Source organism: Anabas testudineus, chromosome 9 (genome assembly GCF_900324465.2).
Source record: "Anabas testudineus chromosome 9, fAnaTes1.2, whole genome shotgun sequence".
Classification (NCBI taxonomy): Eukaryota; Metazoa; Chordata; class Actinopteri; order Anabantiformes; family Anabantidae; genus Anabas; species Anabas testudineus.
This window is the reverse complement of record NC_046618.1, coordinates 5,019,018-5,044,067: the sequence shown is the minus strand read 5'-3', so window position 1 is coordinate 5,044,067 and position 25,050 is coordinate 5,019,018. Positions and strand designations below refer to the sequence as shown.

The 25,050-nt window shown below is 40.5% G+C and overlaps 2 protein-coding genes across 3 annotated transcripts in view; one reads left to right on the top strand and one right to left on the bottom strand.

Annotated features, from left to right (window-relative positions):
• The window catches only part of chfr (checkpoint with forkhead and ring finger domains, E3 ubiquitin protein ligase), a 10,843-nt gene extending 3,291 nt beyond the window's left edge, over window positions 1-7,552 (top strand). Inside the window, exons 8-18 of the mRNA XM_026343279.1 lie at window positions 29-194; window positions 290-444; window positions 663-825; window positions 1,917-2,116; window positions 2,248-2,364; window positions 2,698-2,781; window positions 3,134-3,204; window positions 3,318-3,405; window positions 3,569-3,676; window positions 3,788-3,860; window positions 4,267-7,552. Of these exons, the coding sequence (XP_026199064.1) occupies window positions 29-194; window positions 290-444; window positions 663-825; window positions 1,917-2,116; window positions 2,248-2,364; window positions 2,698-2,781; window positions 3,134-3,204; window positions 3,318-3,405; window positions 3,569-3,676; window positions 3,788-3,860; window positions 4,267-4,309 (1,268 nt within the window). The 3' untranslated portion in view covers window positions 4,310-7,552. The remainder of the gene's footprint in view (window positions 1-28; window positions 195-289; window positions 445-662; window positions 826-1,916; window positions 2,117-2,247; window positions 2,365-2,697; window positions 2,782-3,133; window positions 3,205-3,317; window positions 3,406-3,568; window positions 3,677-3,787; window positions 3,861-4,266) is intronic.
• On the bottom strand, window positions 6,532-25,050 carry si:dkey-112e17.1. Of its 2 annotated transcripts, none has more exons than XM_026343277.1 (7): window positions 24,850-25,050; window positions 16,024-17,000; window positions 14,152-14,203; window positions 13,543-13,666; window positions 12,220-12,362; window positions 9,690-9,932; window positions 6,532-9,400 (listed from the first exon to the last, which is right to left on the bottom strand). In XM_026343277.1, exons 1-7 carry the CDS (start codon window positions 24,928-24,930, stop codon window positions 8,711-8,713), a joined length of 2,310 nt encoding a protein of 769 aa, XP_026199062.1. In that variant the 5' UTR covers window positions 24,931-25,050; the 3' UTR covers window positions 6,532-8,710. The 2 variants fall into 2 exon arrangements, with proteins under 2 accessions (XP_026199062.1, XP_026199063.1); XM_026343278.1 differs by having other exon boundaries at window positions 9,690-9,929.

The window sequence follows — 25,050 nt, the reverse complement described above, 5'->3', positions numbered from 1 at the left end:
ATGCAATGTACATTTATTGTCTTTACAGATAAAGATTATCATTTAAACTTGCCACATACCTCCAGTACAGAAGTTGCTAGTTCAACTAAAGGAAGTCATTTGTCTAAACCACTGGTGGATGGTGCTAAGACAGACAAGATGGAGGAATCTCTGACGTGTGTTATTTGCCAGGACTTGCTGCATGACTGTGTCAGGTAGTCTCAAGAGCGTCGTCACTTTCACACACATTCAAAGTTTGGAGCCAAATAGTATTTGAGTGTAATTGTAAGTTGTGTGTGTCCCCATTCAGCTTGCAACCTTGCATGCATGTCTTCTGTGCTGCCTGCTACTCAGGCTGGATGGAGCGATCCCCTCTTTGCCCCACCTGTCGCTGTCCTGTGGAGAGGATTTGTAAGAACCACATCCTCAACAACCTGGTGGAGGCCTACCTCACTGAGCACCCAGGTTTGAACAAATAAAGAGCACTGTGCACATCTTTGAAGATGCTATTTCAGTGCCCATAGAGCCCATAAAAGCATCCCTTTTAATGATTCCCCAAGGGAATCATTAAAAGTGATGCTTTTAGTTAACATTACATTTGCTTCCACATATATTCCCAAAACTCTAACTAGATGCTGAGTTTGTACTGTATATGTTTGTGTGTGTCCCTTTCTGTCCCATAGAAAAGGGTCGTAGTGAGGAGGATCTGAAGAGCATGGACAGTCGTAACAAGATAACTCAGGACATGTTGCAGCCAAAAGTAGAGCGTTCGTTCTCTGATGAGGAGGGCAGCTCCGATTACCTCTTTGAGCTCTCGGACAATGACAGTGACTCCTCAGACTTTAGGTAAAAGGTTTGCTTATTTTTATTTGTATTTGTTTAAAGCAGTATTTATTATGGCATCTGATCCATTTTAGTTTGGTTTAAACCACTTTAATCGAGTGTTTAAAGGTGAAATGTTTTTCCTCTGTGTTTTTAATTATTGCTCCTGAGTCTTTTTCAGCTACTACCATCTTTGTGTGCGTTTACCATGGTTACATATATTGTTCTTGTCCATAGTGATGTTAGAGGAAAAGATGCTGTTTACACACACGTGGTTTTTTTTTTCGACTGCACAAACCTAACTGGACTTTAGTTCAGTTGCTCGGTTCAGATTTGCTTCTGAGTTTTCCAGTTCCTCTTGAAATTTCTGACTCCCCATTTCAAATGAAACTTCATTCAAACTTCAATACTACATCCATGTGGGTAAATTTCATTTCAGGTTCCTGCAAGTCTAAAAGCCCTCATGGTGTGCATGTCATTGTAATCTGCAGTGATTAAAACACATGTCCATACTCTGGCTGTTTGAACAGACAAATTGACTCTTTATTGTTTCTGGTTACTTAACTCTACTCTGGAACAAACCATTTAAAGGCTAATTCAAGCACCTGGTCACTAAAATATTGTTCACTGTCTTAATTTGGCTTGATAGCAGCAGCTAAAATGGAAATTGTAGGTAGACATTAATCATGGTAGATGGTCATTCTTTCTAGCAGTAGCAGTTGGAAAGTAACCTTGAAGTTACATCCACAGCACTTTATGATGTTTCTGTTTCACAGAAATCAGGACCTGGCATTCAGCTGCTTTGCTGCTTCTTCTTGTTAATTCTCAATACATGAAGAATTTGATGTAAACTGTTTCTGAACTGAGCATGTTGTACACATTACTGACAGAAAACATGAAGTGAATGAAGATGCTTCGTGTTGTGGTAGTTCCCACCCATTCCAAGGGTGGTGCAACAGGTCATGCGGCAGAATCTGTTTCTATCAGCTCATAAATCAGTTCTTAAACTGTGCCCTAATAACATGGCAGAATATAGGAGTTTGTCGTTTGTTGTTGAGAGGTGAATCCATTTGATGATTTTTCTTATGTGTTGTTTTTTTGTTGTTTGTTTTCAGTCAGCCTCTAGTGATGTGCAGACAGTGTCCTGGCTTCAGGGGAGAGGTCAGTCAGTTGTTGTTTGCTTCAGGTTCAAATTTCTGGCGGCCTGGTCTGCCAGGTCCACCAACTATACCTCCTCCATCCAAACCAGCAACTGAAGAGGGGTCTGCAAAGCACACAGGGGAGCAGCCCTCAACATCCTCTGATGTCCCCTCAGGTGTTGTACATTAGATAAAAGATTACAAGCTAAAAGTTGAGCTTTTCACTCAGTGGTACACCACTGGTTACGCACCTCTCCTGCCTTCCATTTAAATCTTAGCATTATTTCTGCTCCTATTCTGTCTGCAGCTCCTCAGGAGTACCGTTGCCCCCCTCAAGGCTTCCACCTCATTTGCACCTGCTGCTTCCAGCCAATGCCAGACAGACGGGCCGAGCTAAACAACCAGCAGGTTGCAGCTCAACAGTGTGAGTGTTCCCTGACCTTGTTAGTGCCACTGCCAATACATAATGACTGTTGTTATTGGTTTTATTGATTACACTGTCAGTACATACACACGTCAGTAACAGAAATTGAGTTAATATAGAAAACAGAAATCTATAGAGTATTAGCAATAGGCCCGTCTTTGTTGGCACTACTTAAGTTATGTAGATGTATAAAGATCATTTAATTTATGTACTTGGTGGTATGCAACACATCTAAACCTGATAGTTAAAGTACTATTTTTCCAGCCATCTAGCCAAAGATTGTAGCACAAACATTATAATACACCTCACATGCATGATGTTTTGTGTTGGCAGGTATGCTGTGCCAGCGGCCCTATTGTCACATGTACTGGGGTTGCCAGAGGATTGGCTGTCAGGGCTGCTTGGCTCCATTCAGGGGTTTGTATCTGTTTAAGGAAAACATTCCCAGGGAGATTTACACTACCAGCTTTATAGACCCAGTTATGGCATTTTGGAGGGACTTATCTCTTTAGTTTTTTTTTTTGTTTGTTTTTTAATGATGATTTTCATCCTCGCATCATAAGCAGTTTGTTCTCAGCACTGTTCAAACATAGCTCTGTTGTAAGCATGAAACATAGTAGAATAAATGTATGACCACTTCTGTGTTATAGCTTATGTATTTTGTATTTTTTGTTATTTGTATAGTAGCTGTATGTTTTGCACTTAGCCAAGTGTCTGTCAGTTAAAATATTTGTGTATTTATTTATTTATTTATTTATTTATTTTTTAGAGTTCAGTCCCACAGACACCTGCTTGGATGGTGTGCTGAATTTTAATAACTATGAATCAGAGATTCTTCAGGTAAGACTGACTGCTTGTACCCATTTAAGTCAACTGTACTCTGTAAAGTATGCAATTTTGTCCTGGGTTGTAAGTATTTTAATTTTATTTGCACATGTCCATCCTTCCACCAGAACTACCTGTCGTCCAAAGGAAAGTCATGGAGAGATCTCCTTCAGGAGGCTTTGCAGGGAATAGAGCAGGAAACCTACAGTCTGACAGGTGAGCCCTCAGATCAAAACCTATAGCACTGTTGTTTAGTTTATTCAGTACTAGTTGGTTATTTTGTAAAATATACTGTGGCACAGAGTGTATCCTAGTACAATAAGTCCACATTCAAGATCAAGACTAATAATGGTGTCCTCCTTGACTTCATGTTGGTCAGATGGCCGGATCTCTGCAAACACCATCGTGTGCTCCTGCTGTGGTATGGTGGCATTTAGGGAGCTGGCCTACAAGTACAGACAGAACATCCCACCATCTGAACTGCCAGGTTAGAAAATTCAGTATTTTTAATCAAATTTACTGCTTGTACCCAGAGACGAAGGGTCTGCAGTTTCAAACATTTTTTGCATAATAGCCTCACTGGATTTTCTTTCCTCAGTTGCTGTGACATCTCGTCCCGACTGTTACTGGGGGCGAAACTGTCGAACACAGGTGAAAGCACATCATGCCATGTAAGTCTCATGCAAAACACCACATACACTCATTTAGAATGAGATGTTATTAGTGATTATAATATAGTGTCAGAGCATTTACAGACTCTTATTATGAAAATTCTACCCAATGGCACATTTTTAAGCCAGCTGGGTGTCACTGATAAAGTTAATGCCACAGTAGCAAAGATCCCGCATGTTAAGTTATAAATCTGTTGTGAGTAGTTCTGATTGTACCTTGGAGAAATAGGACATGCAAGAGACTGAATGCTAACTCTCTGCAGTTCACTTATTTTTCCACTAGATGGACGTCTTGTTCTTCTTAGGCTTGGCCCTTCAGCTCTCCTATTTTCTGTTTGCATCTCTCTTAAATTTTTTATTTACGACTTAAGTATTTATGTTTTCTTTCTCTTCATTTCAATTTCAGGAAATTCAACCACATATGTGAGCAGACACGTTTCAAGAGCTGAAGGAGCAAAGCAGATTGTTTCTTTACCTAACTGTCAGATGTAAATAGCTGAGCATCTTGTGCACCGAAGAGGCACAGCCTTGGTAAAAGTAATGTTTGTGTCCATTTGAGCTTACTGCCTTCCAGATGTTATGCAATAACCAAATGCAGATATTACAATCAGTATCCATTTACAGTAAGTAATGTCTTACTTGACACTGCTGTGTGAAATAATGCTATGCATATTAAAATTCAAGTTCAGAGTTTAGTAAAGTTGCACTGAGTGGAATTTAATACCACTCACCATTTAAATTGGGTTATCTTTTGTCTGTGACTCATGCAAGTATCCAGCCATCAGTTTGACAGAGTAATTTATTTGTTTGGATGGTAAAATATTTAAAAGGTGCTTCCTGATATGTCTGTTCTCCAGTCTAAGTGGCAAAAATGACTAGAATAAGAGCCAGTCAGGCAATCTGTGTGGACTGTGGACTTATGCAGTTTGCAGAAGAACCTGATCCATCCCTGGTCAATATGACTAAAATGTTACATTATTTAAGGCTGTTTTGTTATTTACAATAATTATCCATTTTAAGTTAAAGTGACAACGGTTTGATCTTTTGTTGTATTTTAAGAGCAACTTTACTCATTTTCAAAAGTGTTTCTCTAGTTATTATTACTGGAAACCTCCTCCTGATGACTTAATATACTTCTGATGATGTCATCTGGAGGGGCAGATTCCTCCATGCCTGAGAAAGTTATGTCACACAAAAAAACATACAAAATAAATCTAATGCTTAAAAACATTAAAAAAATCAAATAAATCTTGCTAATTAAGGATGTGGTGACACTTGTTTGTGGTTTGACATTAATTGGATTCATGCTTATTGACTTTGGCTGAACAAAACAGAACTTCTGTTGGACAGGATTTGTCATTAACACTTCAGTGATATTGTCCAGGGGTGTACTCAGTTTTGTTTACTCTTTACACTTATTGGCGTGCATGTTCTTTTGTTTTTTTATGTCTTTAAGTCTTAATTGAGAATAATTAAGGCTTAATAATAATTGAGGCTTACGAAGCCAGTTGTCTTGTTTAAGTATATTTTAACTGTCTTATGAAATACTACGTTTAGAACTGAGGGCTTCCTATAACATAATGATTTAAAAACACATCATATATCATTGCAGTAACAGTAAAGTGATTGTAGGATTACAGTAATAGTAATACTCAGCGTACAAGACACAAGCTGCTTTAAAGAAACTCACCTGCCAACTTTAGATAACATTAGTAAACGTAAATGTCTTGACTTCTTCGTATTAGGGTTGATTCACATGTGAAGGGCATTGATGTGTTGTGAAACAGTTAGAGGGCTCTCAGTTGTATGCGTCACTCTGGACAGTCATCTTCAAGGTGATTTTTCTTTTTTCTTGTGGTGTAGAAGGGATGTTTTCTTCCGAGCCCGGTAGCGAGGGGCTAAGCTGTGATGAAATTCAGTTGGTCCACGTAGACTCTGTAATGGAAAAACTGGACTGCAGTCCAAGCAACCACTAATGATTATATAGTTGACTGGGAAACTTTGAGAACCAAGAGTTTTGTGCTAATACAAACACAACACTATGTTGTGTTGCTAAAATGCCATGTGTTCCAGTTATGTACGTTACAGCTTACCTTGAATGTCAAACGAGGTTTATTCAGATATATATTTCTTTTAATGTTTTGGAGACAAGTGGAGACATAGTAGTAGTGGATCGGTGTGGTGAAATTGTCTAGCTTAGGTGTGTTCAGTTCCTCGGGTCCACAGAGCTGCTGTTGTTGTTGTTGTTGTTGTTGTTGTTGTTTTAATTTCAGGTGAACCATGTTTGTTGGTTAGAAAAAGTTCTGTGTCAACATGTAGAAGCTGAACAGTCGTGTTGAATCTGATAACCTCTCATTTGACTATCATCACCCAAGTGTCACTAAGTCCCCATCATGCAAGCATGAGCAGCTGGGACTGATGTCGACTGTAAAACAATTGACAAATCATCTATTTAGCCTAGTGAAACAAGAACGCTCAGTTTCAAGAAGCCTTATACAGAAGAAATATGAGGGGGGGGGAGTACTAGAACATGCAGATGGATGTGAAGAACAGAGATAGAAAATAATAAAAGTAGTTAAGTACATTTAGTTTAATATTGTCTTTTTTTCTAGTGTTGATTTAGTTTAGATCAAATTTTACTGGGAATGTCTCATCTTTTTCAGTCTACATGGTTACAATAGAAACTGAACATCCTTGAAGCGTGTCGGACGTCAGTAGGCTCATATCTAATTTGTAATCCTATGAAGAGTTTAATTTCAAAATAAGATCTGAAAACAAAATGCAATGGGGGCAAAAATACCTTTTTATTATATCTGTGATCTGTGAGTGCTGAATTTTAGAAAATGTTGTGCATTTCTACTATATAGTAACATTAGCCACAATTATTAATAATTGTACTCTGTGTTCTCAGAATGTAGCTCTTCACTATAAGTGTTGGTAGAAAAATGGGGAATTTTTACTGGCCTCTGCCTGAGCTCCTTAGTTCATTTGTGGCGTTAGCAAGGTGGTTTAGGTGTTTATGCGTTTAATTCTGTTTTTTAGCCCCTCAGTCATTGTGGGTCCACGCTGGCATTCCTTAGTGGCTCAGGCTCTCTCAGCACAAGCCTGGTCGATCCCCCCGCCTGAGTGGCTGAGTTTTAATTATTCCCTACAGGAAATCTGGGCACCCTAAGCCAACAACAGTCTCAAGCCGCTCCAATCAAGAATTTATATTAAAGAGGCTTTAGTGGAGTGCTTTGCATTCTCCATGTGTGTGTGTGCAGGGTATGTTGTATACTAAGGCAAATATTTACTCACTTTGTGTGCAAAAGTCTGGACCAAGCTGCTCAGCAGTGTGGAAGAGGCAGGTTTCGTTCTACCTCATCACAGCTTCCAGGAATATGGGAGACTGGACGGGCGTCAGTCACATCAGTTCAAAGCTGGCCATTCATCTCTTAGTAATGAGGGCTGGACGTCCTTGCTGATGTCTGTAAAGTTCATATGCAATGCACTATTTGAACAATTAGCCTAGAATATAATCAACTTCTAGTTAAATCACTATATATAGATTAGCTCTAGGTACATGCAAAAATTGAGAAGAATTGAGTCTGGGAAAAAATGTCTTTATTGTATTAGCAATGCTAAAACTGTCTGAAATGCATATGTATCTGATTTTGCCTGTTTATGTTCACAAATTAAAAGACTGAAACTTTCTTTTGGCAGGACTCCCCTGGTTTCTGTTAACTTTTACTTTGAGCTGAAGACGCTTGTGAGGGATTTTATGACGGTTTGGAAACTTGTCTAATATGCGCCATACAGAAATGTGATGTGTGTACACGAAGAAGTAGGATACACCTAGTTACACATTGGAAATAACACAGCAATGCTTTTTCCTCAAATCAACTTTTTGTTGTGAGTTAAATGCATCTGAGTTCTTCATCATCTTAAGTGCTTGTGCTGCACAAAATGTAACATGAGAAATTACTACTCCAGCTAGTAGTGTGCATTTAAATAGTTCTTGACTTTCAAAATTCAACACGAGACCCTGACTTCTAATTCTCATTTAGTCCCATGATGTGTACTGCTTATATTGTCTCAGATCAAGAACACAACATGTGAATGACAGCCTTTATTAAAATGTTACATTCACTTTAAGTCATTTTAAATACTAGTTCTCTTTTTGTGCTACCTTATATGTAGATTAGTACTGTATGTGTTCCTACTTTATTTTGATTTCCCTTTTATAAACCTGTATCAACCACAGGAGTACATACCGTATGCATACACTGCTGCAACATTGATTTTAATGCATGATCTATGGTCTGCAGAACACTTTTGGGTAATAAGTAACTATGTAAGCATTCACAAATAACCACATGATGAAACATTAAGGAAGAAGCAGGGTGCTGAGACAAGGCACCACAAATCTGTAATGAATGAGCCATTGAACGGAAAGTGCGGTGGTTGGAGTATTAGAACGCAATAAAAAGCGTGAAACCAGTTAATAAATCAGTTCAAAAGTGCTTCTAGGAGTTGGGGTTATGGAGAAGTCACTTAGAAAATACTTTTTTTTTTTCCATGTTTGCAGTCACTCATCTTTTTTTTTTTTTAAATAAGTGATACCACAGTGCCTTGGCATAGTAAGCAGCATATTATTTCATCTTTGTCCAAATAACTTTATAAAAATAGAAAACAACTAGAGTGAAAAGAATAGATAGAAAAAAATCTAGACTTCATGTAGTAATATTTTTGTATAAGCTGATTTCAGAAATTAAAGAAGTAGGTTTATATACTGTATATTACAAAGTGACCCTAACAGTTCCAAAGTACATAAGTGGCCCTCCAGGGTCCCTGCTCCTTTCACCACCTGGTCACATCTGGTTGGTAACACTGCACAGCACTGTGGACTGACTGAAACTGACTGCGTTTGACTCGGTCATGGTGATGGGTGAATTGGATGAAAGTGGACAAACCCCTCCTGACACCTGACTCCCCCATGGCCTCCACTCTGGCCTGGCCCTCTGGTTCTGGGGGCTGAGACTTGTGCCTCCTACAAGAGGCCTCTTCCCCTCATATGTCCCTGTTGACAGTCCATTCAGAACAGCAGAGGATGATGACTGGTCCAGGTGCTCTGCCGGGACCAGGGGCTGCCGGTCCTCCTCCTCAGAGATGGCAAACACCGGTACGCTGATGTGATCACCTTCACCAGGGAATTCACGTCTCTTTCCAGTCTGGCTGCTCTCAATCTGACACTGAGTGGAAGATGAAGAGCCAGAGCTGGCCTCTGAGGTGGAGCCCTGGACATGAAGTACAGCGGAGGCCTTCACTGGATCTCCAGTGCCAGAGAGCAGACCAAAGCAAGGCCCGGTGAATCGTGAGCGTCGGAGGTTGCTGGTGGAGTTGAGACGCCGCTGTCTTTGGGCAGGTTGTGTGAGAGGGTACGAGGCATTGCTGATGGAGGAGTCAGAGACGGTGCTGTTGTCTGCCTTGGCTTCCAGGTGAACATCAGAGAAGATCTTTCTACTGTCATCCCCTCTATCAGCTACCAAACTGGATGGGGCCTGGAATGACAGACACATGTATCATATGAAAACACAGGTGGAATAATAACATTCATTCATGGTTTTAGTAGCATTAATGATGGTGTATTTTCTAAAATTTCTGGAAAATCAATTGCTCTATTACAATACAGAAAGCTTATTCTATACACTTGGACGCTAAAATAGAGGTATAATGTTTGGCTTCATGTGCAATCTTCTACTCAATGACAAAGGCTACAAGGACCATTTTTATGTTTTGCTGAAAAAATGTAAATAAAAATTTCATAAAAGTATAGTTTGTAGTACTGACGCTGTCCACCAGCTTGGTGAAGGGACTGGTGGAGTTCCAGCTGCACCACTTCTTATGCAACTGTGGCAGTGGAGGAAGGAAATCCTGGAAGGTGCGTACACTCCATGCTCTCGGTCTGGCACAGCCGCTGGTGCTATCCTTAGTGGACCTGACACCAGTAGGTGAGATGGTAGATTCTGGTGAGGGCCAGTCAGCTGCAGGGCTGGGACCAGTGTCACTGTGCCGCAAAAACCTCTCCCGCTGCTAAGACACAAAAAATACACAAACATTCAAATCACACCCGAGCAGCGACACCGGAGATCTTTAGCTGTCTTAACAAGTTATACTGTTGCTCAACTGAACGGAAAATTCCAGACAATCCAATTTTGCTAATCATGAATATGATCCCCCACAGTTCAGTGTCCAGAAACTGGGGATTATGGTTCCACACAGGAAGAGGTTTTGAACAAATAACAAATACATGTAGCTAACTTCCTCATAATGGTTAAAAGTGGCTGAAAGAGGATAAACAAACTAATTAGGAATGAAGACGACCACACAACATAAATAGCTCACATATCAGAGGTGGCATTATGCTCAAGCACTCAACTGCAGCTACGATGGTCAATGACCTGCATTGAGCGGCAGGATGGTTATTGAATCAGGCACGCATCTTTGGGATTTCTACTAAGTGACTGTTTTTAATTAGTGTTGCCGTGTGTGAATGTAACCTGTTCTTACTTGCAAAGGGGATCTGGAACTCAGTAAGATTTCCTGACTAAATGAAGCTTAACTATTTTCTCCTCACACCTGAATTTCGCCAACAGATTGTGTTATGTACCACATTAATGGATTAACAAGAAGGAACTGTGCCTGATTAGTTTGGCGCACTCCGTCACACAGCCAACCAGCCAGCTGAGCACGTATGGCTCATGGACCAATCTCAGTCGTCCTTCATTAGGTATATTAAAGCTGTCAAAAGAACAGCAGGGGCTTTGGAGATGTTTCAGTCACTTTTTGTGTTGCAGTGCAGATTGCATCAATTGTACGTTGCAGATTTAAACAAACGCAGTGTGTTTGTTTAAATCTCAAACTTTAGTGTATTGAGGCTTCTTTCTCAAGAACTTAAGGCTAACTGCAGTTGACGATGTAGATGTGCAAAGGCCGCTTTATCCTTCCTGATCAGTCCAGTCAGCTGTTGTTGATCAGGGGAGGGGAAAGGTTTCAGGGGTTCCACCCATCAGACACAGAACGAGTCCTGATAATCCTTCCCACGGAGTCACTAGCAGCTAGCTTTCTGTCTAGACAAGAATTAGTTAGGGTTTAAATATAATGTTCTTTCTAGTCACTAAAGCCCCATGAACACAATGGCAAATTTTACGTTTGAAACGAAGTGGAAAAAAATATTTAAAATTAAAAATCAGCCGACCAACATATTCAAACAAGACCTTTCAGGGTGCCAGTAGAAGCTTGACATACTCTCCAGAATAAATTAGAAACAGTTGAATTAAGGCTCTTGAATTTCAGACAGCGACGAATGGACATGATTGTTTTGATCCAGACCTCTGTCTGGATCCTTTCACTGTGCCTTACAGCAAGACAGGTTTTAAAGTCTTCACATTCCTTTACTGTAAATAAGCTCAAGCTCTTCTTAGAAGGGGTCCTTTGCAACAAAATTTTATCAAATGGGGCTCCATGGCTTAATGCACATCTACCTATTTGGGGTATTTGTTATGAACTGCACCACACCAACCTGGAAGTTCATGTGGAACATGGATTTTAACATTTTCTGACCTCTGCCACTGTAACCCCATGTAACATTTCTTAAATATTATTTACATGGATGTCTGCCTTGAGGACACACACAGGCAGACCACACACTGTGTGCCAAAGCGTGCGTGCATGACACACACCAACACACACTTGGAGCTGGGAATCTGGCTCTGTTGATGATACTCCATTAGCCCAGGCTGCAGAAAAGCTTGCCAGTCCTTCAAAAAGCTGCCAGAGCTGTTTTATGCCAACTCTTATTCCAAGAGAATACAAAGGGAGCAGAGAAAAAATGCTTGCTCAAACAGTTGCTTCATCCTCAAGGTTTCTCCCATCTTTTAATTATCATCCTCATTTCCCATTCATGTTTTTATAATTTTCATAGCTTTAGACTGCACCACGCACGTGTATGCCAGTAAAATGGTGTCAATTCAAAGCAATCAATGCCCTGTCACCTCTCATGTTCACTGGTTCGGGGATAATTTCCCCAAAGCAAGAAGATCACCCACTGAGAGTTTGGCCTTCAGATTAAACAGACATTTTGATTGTCAACTGTGTAGCATCAGGGCCACTTTCAGACAGATCACCAGAAATCATTTGGCATTATCCTCAGGAGATCATGAAGGTTTTATACGAAATTTCAGAGTAAACCATCTAATAGTTTGCCACAGCTGCTACTGCCTAAAGAGGAATTCTGCCAGCAGATTGTAGGATACCTAAATGTTATGCTTTACAACTAGTAATGCCCTAACATATACATGAGTATGAAAGTCAGCCTTACTGTGTGAGGGGAGAAGGGGAGCCTGCTTGGGCTGGGGGCTGAAGATACAATGAAAACCTCGTCTGCACCAATGTCGAGTTCAGTCAAACCACTGCAGGAAAGGTCCACCTCTGTATTCTGGGAAATGTCGACACTCGCACAGACTACAGAAACACACAGAGAACATTTTAAAATACACAAAACGTATTAAGACAAGGCCATTTTAATAGTTTTATTAAACTTCCTAGTGCTTATGAATCTGAGCTGTAGCTAACAACAGTCTCACAGAGAAATCGACGAAGCAGAAATCTTGCAACCAGTTCTGAAAACAGAGTCATTATGTGAAAAAATAGGATGTTGCACATTTGTGTTCACTATTTAAGATGTATTTATTCCAGGGCACTATTTAGATTTCCTACAGCCAGTTTATTTAAGTGAGAACTGTTCGCTACTCAGAAAAGCATTAGAATCTACAATGTGCTGCAACTTCAGTGCTTCAATGGAACAACATGCAGAGTAGGCTAATCTCCACCCAGTCACTGTTTATAAGCTGTGTGTTTTAGTGTAAACTGTTAACACCATGACTGGAGCACACAGCGAGAGGGACTATACTCCCCTCTTGTTCAAACTACTCCCATGCTGCTTTCTGGGTTAAATACCACAAACCTCAAATCTCTCAGTCTGGGTTCAGTCCTACTGAAAGAGATAGAGAAGCCTTCGAATGGTTCCAGGATAATGCCTGCGTGCAACACTAATGCATTTTTCCTTTGCGTTGAAATCTACAGACCCAGCCACATTAGTGATTCAACCTAAATTCAGTTCAGGGAAGCTTGTAACACTCAAGGTTAGGTAAATCATTCCAATATTCTTGGTCTAAACAGAAGAAGTACTGAGTAGGTAGCATGAGCAGAGATCCTGTAACTACTGTATGTTCGTCATAAAGAACGAGCATCACCTATAGATACTCAGCAGCACAAAATCCATTCCCACTCTGTTTGACTGACAGGTCATGTCGTGAAAAACATAACAGCAATTGATGCACATTCCTCAAACCTCAGGCCTTTACTTTTAAATGGCTGCACTCAAACAATGGCAGATTTATATTCCTGAAAGTATTATTATCATTCCTGAAATTATTCTAGTGAAAAGTCTAAACACATTCTGTAAGTATAAATCTCGATGAATGACATGAAGTAATGTGCAATTAATGGGCTTTGGGCTTCTTGCAGTGCTTTTTCTGTACTAAATCTTATGAGGTTACAAAAGCTGACCACAAGATGGATTGAACAAATTAAGAAAGCCATTGTGTTTGTTTGGGTGACTACATTTTGGTGCCCTCCCTACCTGTCTGAGATGTATTGCCATTGTTGTTGTCCTGCTCCATGGTTGCTTCCAGGTTGATCTGATTCTCAGCCATCAGCTGCAGCTCACTGACTTCAGCCCCAGTGATCTGGATTCCCCCTGGCACCTACAACACAGTTCAATTTAAAGTGTCAAACTAGTGGAGCAGCACTTTAAATAACTGTTAAATTGAACCATAAATTAATAAATTATGGGAAAAAAGAGTTCATCACCTTTTAAGATTTAAATGTACATTTAAAAGTAATATGAACTATCAGCAGCTTCCAATAATTTCATAATATTACACTATAAAAATATTCTTAGAATCTGCCCTGATTCATGGTCAGGTTGATTACCATACTTTCAAATCTGTGTGACCTGATGGGGAGTAAAGGTGCGGTGCTACAGCTGTGGATACTCTTGGCAGCAGTGGCAAAGAACATTAAAATACATGTCCAGTGATTCCAGATAAAGCTATGTTTTAAGAATAATGTCCAACTGTCGAATAAGAAAACATGTAGAACAAAGCGGTAGAGGAGGAGAGAAAGTGAGGTGGAGCAACAACAAAGGAAGACAGAAATAGGAGGACAGTCTGCACAGTAGTGTCTGTACCTCGGAGTTGCTCGATGTGCAGGAGCTGGCTCTTTTTGGACACAGTTTGGGTCTGGAAAACATGAAGCACCACAGTAATTCAGTTTGCAATTACAGACATATCCAAAAAACAGCTTTTAATATTTTTTTCTACTTTTGGCAGTCTTTTCTCAAGTATAAATAATACTTCTGGTGCTCTCAATCTGACCAGAAATGTAAAAATGGACACAATCACATACAACTGTAGTGAAACGAGAGGTTTAGGACATAGAAACCACCTCACTCAATATATCATAGCTCCAACATACCAGTGGCTGTTTCTCCCTCAATAGTTGCTCTATTGTGGTGTTGGATGATGGAGCAAGATGCACCACAATCTCGCATTCACACACATACCACAACTCCAGCAGTTCACATGGTGGTTCATATTGAGATGCTGTTGCTATTCATTTCTTTTTCCTGCTGACATTTTCTCACTACAGATACACATCTGAAAAATTTCTGTTTTCAGAAAATTTTTACCATAGTGAGAAATGTTTGCTTCACTTAAACCATACAGATTGTGCACAGGCACTTTGGACGGCTTTTGATATCCACTGTTTTATCACAGAATTTTCTTAAATGCTGATCCAAGCTTTTCTGTCGTGTTTTTAACCCCATATGAACAAATTAAGCACGCCGGAAATACCCGAGCAAATACCTACTTATTAAAAATTAGTCTTACAGCCGAATGAGTTCATTACCAGCCACCAGTCAACTGAAGGCGATCCCTGCTGTGACTTTCATCCACCTCTGGCTGTTTTCTGACCAGAGGGGACCTTGGGAGTTAATCTCACTGCTGCTTTCAATTTGCAAGATCTCGCTGGGCGCGGCAGGTTAGTTGTTTTCCAATGATTTCTGTGAACTCATTTAAATTAATAGGGAACAACTGAATGAGGAAAAAACAGGTACTGAGGCTGCTCATGAACTTGACATTTCATGGTAATGCATTTCCTGGCTTCTGAATGACTTGTGTTGTTGTTTTTGCTAATTACACTTTCAATTTATTGAACACATGTTTCCAATTTCTCTGTCATTAATAGTGAGAACCTGTGGAGTTATTGCGCCTGACAGATGAGTTGGAGACACTAAGTTGCATTTGAAATGAATCATATTAAACGGGGGCATTTCTCACAACAAGCTGAATCCCGACGCTCACGCAAATCTAAAAACTCTTGGATCCTGGACATTTGGATTAATAGGGTTCAAACAGTCAGCTTGTCAGAACAGATAGTATTACAAACCTCCAAACTCAACCTCTCAGTTTGTATTCATTGTCCCCTGGGATGCAAGAGGGAACAGCTTGTAAATTACACCTTTTGATCGTCTGACAATGCGATCTGTACCAAACTCACATTGAGTTTTACTTCTCCTTGTTGTCCCTTTTTCCCCGCCCATTCACTTTCATGCAGCCTCTGTGTTTTTGTGTGCTGGAATTGATGCCAGGTGCTGTACCTTGAATGCCCTGCTGTCTATGGTGAGAATGCGCCACATCAAGGAGGCCGCACAGTTGTAGCCAAACCCAACTAATCACGAAGGGTCACCACATCAGGGACTGAGGTTTCCAGCTGAGTCAATATAACAAAGTGGTGACTATGTATGTGCGAGTGTGTGCATTTACCATCAGACCTGCCCATTTTCATTCATGGATGAAATCAAAGATAGGACTTGTGAATTTTCTCAAGAACATACTGTATTTGCTGAGGAATCAGTTAAATCGGTTTTATGTTTATCTGAGAAAACCACACGATGAGCATATATAACAAGACTAAGAGTTTTATTGTTTTGTGTATTATTTGTTTTGCCTGTATTCATTTGTAATGTTTGTGTTTCTAATTACTATACTTTTTTTACCTGAAAATGATGCACAGGGCACTTGTGAGGATCATAGCGAAGAAACCAGCCCCACTCACAGCAGCCAGCAGAGAGTCTACCTTGTTGGCTGATGGAGCGGAGGCATGTCGGACCCCCCCAGGCTCAGTTAGGTTGTGGTAGTGGAAGAGAAGCGCAAAGCCGCGCCCCCAGTGGGTGGTGGTGATGAGTTCCATGATGACCTCTACCATCTCCTGGCTGGAGCCAAAAACCAACTGGCTACTGGGAGGTCGGTTGGACCCACAGAACCTAGAGGAAAAGGTGATAAGGTCTGAGATGTACAGGACATCGTGGGGGCAGGCGTCAAGCACCGACTGCGGGGTTTCAGGGCTCACAGCTGGAGTTCCGGTGGGGTGTGACAAGGAAAGAGTAGCGTCCTCCACAATTGTGCTTGGTTTCAAACTGGGGTTGAGGTCTCCACTGAGGTGAGATGAGGAAGCAGAATTGTGGGCCTTGTTCTCTAAAGGCACAGCCCCAGGCAGGAGGAGAGAAGAGGAAGGAGGTGGCGAAGAAAGAATGGAAGGAGCATCTGCAGATCTTTTGGCAGAATTTGAGACTTTAGCAATCTCCATCTTTGTGGACTGTTCCTGTACCACTACTTGCTTGACTTCACCAACCTCTGAGGACTGCTGTGTCTTTGTGACATCGCTTAAACTCTGAAGCATGTTATCTTTAGCTGCCGAAGAAGTTTCATCAGACGCTAAGCTGCTAGATGTGAAAGCTATCTCTTCATCTCCCCCTTCTTCTTCAAAATTAGAGACAGCCGAGTACTGCATTGCAGAGTCACGACTTTCAAATACGTCAAAGTCAAGTATCTCCAAAATAAGCTGGTAATCAACAGGTACAATGAACAGCCAAACACAGTGTGTTCCAGAGGAGTAGTTGTAGGGGAAGCCAGGGGACAGAATGAGGCCTTGGCTGTCAACCACATCCACCTTGGCACCACAGTCAAAGTACACCTGCAATATGAATTACATAAAGTCAGTTGGGTCACAATTGTTAACCTGTTTAAGGTAGATCACTCTCACTTACTTGTGGCACGATAGGGCAAGCCTTCATATAGTGCCCATTAACATAATTCACACAGTTTAACAGGATGAACACAGAGCAGGCAAGTCGAGGGCTTGTGATTCACACAAGTACTACTCATGTTAGTATCGCTGTTATTCTTCAGTATTTTGTTTAAAAGTGTTGACGTGTATTATATTACATTCAGCATAAATTCTGAGATGAGTCATGTATTCATATACCGGTTACTAAGTGATTAAGTTCTCTATGTCAACTGGACCAACAGCAAAGGTACCTATCAGCAAATAATACACTTGCCTTGTCTAATTGCTCACTGACATAAACTAGCTTTTAACTGAACTATTGAACCCTGCTGTTCTGCTTTTATATCAAAGCCTGTGTTTCGCCTGTATTGCCTGCTTCGTTACCCTGGGGAGGGTATTTCTTCAAACATACTGGCTGTAATTCTTCCCAGGTGTGTACGGATTTAAGGGCAACATAGACCCTAAGCAAAGGCAGATGTGTGGCTCGGCCAGGCAGGACCAGACCTTTGTAGGGGGTAGGGCTCCACAATTTTGGGTAAAATATGAATAACAATCAAAACAAATTTTCAGTCAGAAGTGACAATTCATAAAAAAAAAAACATTTAGAGATCATGATATACAGGTAAAATGATTAATCATGCGGCCTTTGGTAGTGTTTGAGCTTTTTTTGTTGACCTTAATTTTGGACATTAGGAATGGCCCAGATTGGCACACACCCATGCTAGATAGATAACAAACCAACACCCGCAAGCGACACTTGTGCTTTAGACTGAGCTAAAAGTATGAAAGATTAATTTGAGAATGTGGTTTGGATGGGAGTAGACACAGGTCAGAGGGGACATAAGTGAATGGAGCTAGACAGGCACTTGCTCACTGCTCCCTGGACATTCTTTCAAACCTATATGAATGTATTTATCAAAGCATTCCTTAAAAAGCAAAACAATTTTCAAACATGATGAGGAGAACATGCTTGCTAAAACCTTCTGTCATCAGATACAATCAAAAGGTCCACTTCATCAGTGCTTGATGGTCCACTACTCAGGCTATGTCTGGCACAGTATGTGGGAATTCTGCATTTAAATGTTAGTTAGCTAACAAGCTGTTTAAAAATCTATATGTTAATGCAAACATTATATCATGTGACCAAATCACAAAGTAACTTGCAAGGTACACAAGAACACAGTAGCCTACTAAATAATGAAAGGTTTGGCAGGTTTGCCAGCCTCCCTTAAATTAAGAAATGAAAGTACGTACCTGACCAAAAATACTCATCTGTGTAGTAAACCAGCTTACTAAAGCCATCATTTACTAATTACACATTGTGTAATTTCATATTGTCCTAATTAGACAATGTGTAACAGTAATGAGCTACACATGTGACATTTGAACAACCCAAATGCCATTCCTGTTGAGAGTAAGCTGATTTGGGGTTTGGGGCCGCAAGCTTTTGCTATGAGGGGAACCACTTCACAAAATGGGGGCGTAACAGACCAAAGAGAAGGACGGTGTGTCCCATTTTAGGGAAAACATGACCTGTAGGGACAGATTGTGTGTTTATTTAGCTTTCCCATTTTGATGCACTAGGTTCTCTTTAACCACCCTAAAAAAGCCTGATTTACTTCATTTTCACCCTAAAATACACAAAATCAGTTCAACTTTAAATTAACTTTAAAAATGGATGATGAAAATAAATACTCTAAAATGAGTAGTAGCTTGCCTTAATGTGGACTCCTGCATTATCAGATTAAAGAGAACTGTGCCATGTCTCCCACTAGGATGGGGGGCCTGGGAGGTCCCCAGCAACCTGGGACGTGCATGCTAGGCTACACATGAAAGGGCCCCAAAGTGCCACAGTGTCAGATGGAAATGGGACATTCTTATAATGCCAAACATCTCAGTTCTGTTACATCACAAGCTGCCCCACTGGCAGGGCGCTAATTATTCAAGGATGCCTTTTCTCATGGCGAAACAATGGGCCGCAGTGCTGTTTTAGTGAGCCATTCCACAAACGGGGAGGACAGATAATATTTTAATGAAGTGATGCTAATAAGTACAAGGCAAGCCGAAGGTTTACATAAGAGCCGACTGGTCATTGCGCCCCAGTTGTGTCACTGACAGGGGCTTCCCTGGACAGAAGTAGTTCAACTGAGCACATAATAGTCTGAAATGGCTTGTTCAGGATAGCATCAGACCAGCAGCTGTCATTATGGTGAGGCCTCCAATAAATGGATCCGTTTGTCTAAATAGAAAACAACACTAATATTGTGAAGATCAAATGGTTGTATGGTACCATTGTATTAGAATGCTGTATTATTTAAAACTAATATTTTAAAAGGAAAGGACTACTGTTCTATTACAAATTTACAGTTTATGTGAGCATTATTATTATTATTATAAAAAAGGATTTTTTTAAATACATTTTATTCTAGTAAATCTATTGGTATCTTTGTTTGACAAAGCAGAAGTCTGCAGTCTGATCTATCTGATTGTTGGCTTATTTTTTAAGCCACTCAGGCTGACAACACCGCTGTGAAAACCCTGCAACCAAGCTGGCTTCTGCTAAAGTACCGTTAACAGACACACACACACACACACACACACACACACACAGCGCCGAACTGGCTCATAAACAGGCAGGCAGGCCCCTCAAAAGGGGGGCAGGAATCCTCACCAGCCCTGTTTACTGGAGGAGAAAAGTGACACTGCTTCACAGGCTAGCGCTCAGGCGGCAGCACTCCTCTCAGGATGAATTACAATCACTATAAATTTCTCAAATCCAGACTAATATCAACACAGAACAGCTTTGGAAACCAATAGTTTGTAACCTGCACTTAATTAGTTTGGACGTCATTGATAAAAATATATTAACAAAACACATGCACTTTATTAGTTGCTTAAATACAAGAACAGACATACAGTAAATGTTAGAAATAAAAAAGAGATAGAGATGGATTAGAATTGATGCTGCAAAATCATTGGTGGGAATGAGGCAAAACTGTAATTGGATCTATTTCAGTTTAATCAGATTAGGAGTGCCACTAATTAAATTAGAGTAACAAGTTCTTTTTGCCTCAAAAGTGCAACTCATGTACAGGAATTTCCATTAGTTGCTCTGGTACCAAAACATCTTCAAAAGTAATGCATTATGCACAAGGTCTCTACAAGAAGGGTGTACACAGAAACACTAAACTTTACTCATAAATCAAATCTGGTAAGAAGAAGAACCCATATGTCCCACACTACTGTATAATGATGCCTGAATCGATTGGCCATATGTAGCTGCAGCTCAATCTTGGGAAGAGGCCCCATTTGTGTTTATATGTACAGTACTAGACAGCTTCCTCTAAAAACACAGATAGTAAAGAAGCTTCTTGACGTCAATCTCAACAGCTGTGAAATGACACTGACAGTCACTTAGGTGATACTTATCACATACAGTGGCAAGAAGAAATATGTAAACCTTTTGGAATTTCGTAGTTTTCTGCATTCATTTCTCATAAAATGTGATCTGATCTTCATCTAAGTCAAGAGTATTAACAAATATAATGTGCCTAAATTAATTTACGTAAAGCTGGAAAGGGTTACAAAGTGATGTCAAAGTCTACAGTTAGGCAAACTGGGAAAACTGAGACGATTTGGGACTCTGGCTACTCTACCAAGAATTGTGTGGCCAGTCAAAATGACCCCACAAAATTTAAAATTTCTTGCCACTGTATTTCCCCTGTGATGTGACAGCCTCTCCCAGTGGGCTCGTTTCACTGGCTGCACGTTTAAGCCAGCGTGAGTTTACAAACAACTGGTGTGGTGGCCTGATTAAGTCTTGGCATTTCTGGGGTCACCGCTGTTGGTCACTGCAGTGCTGGCCTGGCACATTTTCACAGCAGTGCACATCATGACTAAGGCCGCTTTTGGCCCAAGCACGTTTGATCAACAATTTATTTACAGAGCTGTCATTGGATGGTCAGTGTAGCCTACATGGAAAATGTGAACCTCAAACTTGCACAGATATGCGACTGGGTGGGCAAGAGGACAGATAGATGCATGCTCTCTCATCTATGTTCGTGGTGTAAAACCTATTAACGTATTTCCTCTAATGAGAGCTGCTGCTGCTGCGGTGGCTGTTAAAACGTGCTTGTGGAACCCTGTAGTGAATCATGACCTTATCTTTGCGGTAGTTTCAACCAGTTTGGTGAAATCATTTCCAGATTTAGGAATGTGATGCAATGAATGCATCCATGGTAATTAGTGTTTCGGCAGCACCTCTGCTGCCATGAGAACCTGAAATGGTCTCAGCTCTAAAGTGTAGTCATTTAGCTCTGTTCTTTAGAATATGTTCGAAAGTCAGAATTAGGTTTGATATATACAGATCTTTAACACTAGTTAACCCAGTATGTGTTCCTTATGTACTACTACTTCTACTGTAGAAGATTTAAAACCACAGAATGTTGTTTAACAAAACTTGCTGTTGTTGTGAAGATGTTTTCAGAATCCTAGATAACTTTTATTCATCTGGATGAAAAAGTATTCTGTCTGTTGTATTATAAATGCATTTATTTCATTTAAAGTTTTAGATAGTTTCTCATGCAGTGACTTGTTTTCCTATCGACATTGAGCCAGAAATCACAAATGTCCTTGATGGTTTTTACAACACTAGAGAAATAGGAATGTGTGACTTTGTTTATAAGTTATAAATAAAATATACAATATAAAAAAAATTATGATAGATTATAATATAAGTGACAGTAAAATATAGTTTGAACTGTCTGGCAAGTACAAACACATTTAGACACATTTTAGGGGCTCAGAATGAATTGATCAATTATTATTTAAAAAAAAGAAAAATAAAACACACTGGTGACCTCAGGAACACCAAGAAGCCCAAAAGACAATCAAGAGAGAACAAGACAAGATAAACCCATTACAAAGGAAAATAAAATAGAAGAGCAATACAACAAGAAGGCGAGAAAAAAAAAAAAAAAGCATGTAGTATTTTGGAACAAAGGACAGATCAGGACAACATCAGCTTTCATCAGAAAAAGCATTTGGAGAATGGAAAGAACTGTTTAACATCTTAAACATAACCCTTTATCTGTGAAATAGGGTGTAAGCATGTATATCCCACACCATATTACCAGTGCTCTTGTATTTATTGATCATGGGACTTGGAATGAATACTGAAGTGCTTAGGGTTATTGTATCTGCTTAAATGGACAGATGGACAACGATATGAGGTGTACCGTATAAACAACCCATGACTTTTTTAAGGCAAAGAAGTGGAATATTCTGAAATAGCCAAATCAATCTACTGCTCTAAATCCAACCGACAACGCTATTAACAAGGTAAAAATGAAGACCCAGAGAACAAGCATGAAGGCAGAGCGTCAGCAGGTAAGAAACCATCATCTGGTGATGTCTCTTCTTTCTTCTTCCAATATAAGCAGAAGCTCCTTATAGTTACAGAGAGTTCCAAACAAAATGCTTATTATTTTTATAGCTTGCTTTCAACTGAACATCCCACTGCATCAGCCACACAGACAGCTTAGCTCTCAGCTGCTCTCACTCTGTCTCTGTTCATCACCATCATATGTCTTTCACCCCGGTCTTTCCATCCCATCTCATTCCTGCTGCAGACACACGGTGACATGTTTATCTGTTGACAGACTGTGTGTATCTGTTGTCAGATAATTCATGGGAGGAATAAGTTCACCGGGGTCCTACAACTCACTTCAATTAGAGATGAATGTCCCCTCTTTCCATCACAAATAAAACCTTCTGAAAGGTTTTTTTTCCTGAGAGGGAGAGAATAAATTCCAAACTTGTTTATGCTGTTCCAAAACTGAACTTAATACAAAAGGGGACTGGAGGACAAAGCCATCATTTACCGTGCCTCATCAGGCAGATAATTGCAAAGATAGTGAGCACCCCTATGCACACAGGAACTAAAGTTGGAGACACTGACAATTCAATATACCAAGAGCTTTGGTGTACAAGTTGTAAGAATTGTCTTGTTAGGCCGTCACCGACCATCACCGGACCGGGACGACTCCTGCCAACTGGAAGCCACAGACCAGTGTGGTCTAGATGTCCTAGATGAGATCTGTGTCGACAGCAATCCTTTGACACCAACCACTGTCACATGGGGACATTATGATACACACAAATCAAAAACAGAAGAACATAGGGTCAGAAGTGACCCTATCAGTTCACACTGAGAGGTGGATGCAGTTTACTGTAGAGAAGTGAGAATACCTTTCTTCAACAGCGAGTACCCTGGTTCACCACTTGTCCTGTCTATGTAAACATGACTGTTTCAGGCTACTGACAATGTGTTTCAACAAATCTTGTCATCCTTGCGGTTATGTTTCTGGTGTAGGAAAATCTAAGTTTGACATTATATTTTAAATCTTAACAATAATTTTCAAAGCGCCGGCAAACAGCTTAATCTAACTTGGAGCAGAACTAACCTGGCAGTAACTTAAGTATCTGAAGCCTGACAGACTCCAAAACATGCAGGGGAAGCAACCCCTGACCCCCTTGCATTCCTGTTTGTCAGAAACAACCTTCTCATCATGAAATGGTTGCATGTGTAGCAATCAAAGCATGGGAATATGAGTATTAAAAGTACAACATGAGGTTAACATGCTCTCAATGTGGTTCTCATTTCAGCAATTTGGACTCTGCATGCCATTCTCTAGCTCTGTGATGTGCAGTAACATCAAAACACGCCTTGTGCCATCAAATCACCATTTGGAAAACCCTAGAGTATAATGTGACACGAAGTTTGGAGTTCAAATATAGACCCAAACCTTCACAATGTTGCTGTGGCTCGGTGGGTAGTAGACGAGACCACATGACGTAAGGTGTTTCAAAAGCCTGGCCATGGGTATGTTGCAGGTTTTCTTTCTACATTTCCTGCTTTTATCGACAGGTAGACACATGCCATATTTTAGGACAATAAATCAACAAACTGAACTTCATCATCTCCCTTGGAAAAATGCAAACCGCACTTTTAGAAACAGCTCTGGGTTCATTTGCCGTAGCTCATGGGCTGCGTGAGGCGCATGTAGGCTCCTGGCAAAACGTTTCCAATCACACGATGACTACAAGACTATTTTGACAATGTCTATAATTTGTTACAACTTCTGCAATTTCACAAGCACCGTATAAACCGCGCTTTGGGGATTATATTCACGTCCTCCTACTCTGGTCATACAGAACACGTTCAAAACCCAATAGTGAAAATTGTTCATTTAAAAGCGCATCGCTCACAATTAGATTTCTTTATTATGTAATACATGTGCCTGGACGCTGTTCGACGCAGGGCGGTCTGCTGATATAGTCGGCAAGTATTATCTAACAAAATGCTTTTACATGATCAAATTCTCAATTTTTAGTAATTGGTGTACACACGTATCGCTTCCTGCCACCGGCTACTACGGCGTAATGTTTTGGTAGTATAAAACCGTGAACTTAACGCACGAACTGTCTCTACATTTCAAATGTAGTACATAAAAGTGTTCTTCCGTGTGTTTTATGTATACCGAAATGACCAACCGGGCCTATTTAATAGTTACTGTAACTTCCTTCAGGTCTCTTGGGACCAGATCGTTTGCCAAGAAGCAAACAATTGTTGCATATCAAGATTTCCGAACGGAGTCCGTGGCTTCAATCTGTCCACTCAAGTGAGTTCAACACTCAGCGGTGCTGGAGGTCATGCTAGTCAATTATGTTTTGCCGTAAACAAGTCTCAACTTACTTTTTGTGCAACGCTTCCCATCACGAAGAGTAGATATGTTGTTATAAAAACATGCGCCCCAAGCGACGTAGCACAAGTCATTTTCCTCTAATTGCTGCTTCCAACGCGACACACAGTGGACCGTGTCCCGCTCCTCCGCTTCCCTCTCATTCACCTGAAGTGTCGGGAGCGCGCTTCCATCGTTCATGGGCGAACTCACAC

Excerpts from the sequence above, each read along its gene's own strand:
- si:dkey-112e17.1 (XM_026343277.1), bottom strand. The coding sequence starts at position 24,930 with ATGACTTGTGCTACGTCGCTTGGGGCGCATGTTTTTATAACAACATAT. Across the intron at positions 14,204-16,023 it reads GCCCTGTGCATCATTTTCAG|ACCCAAACTGTGTCCAAAAA; the intron begins GTAAAAAAAGTA and ends CATGTTTTCCAG. Across the intron at positions 12,363-13,542 it reads TGGCAATACATCTCAGACAG|TCTGTGCGAGTGTCGACATT; the intron begins GTAGGGAGGGCA and ends GTGTTTCTGTAG.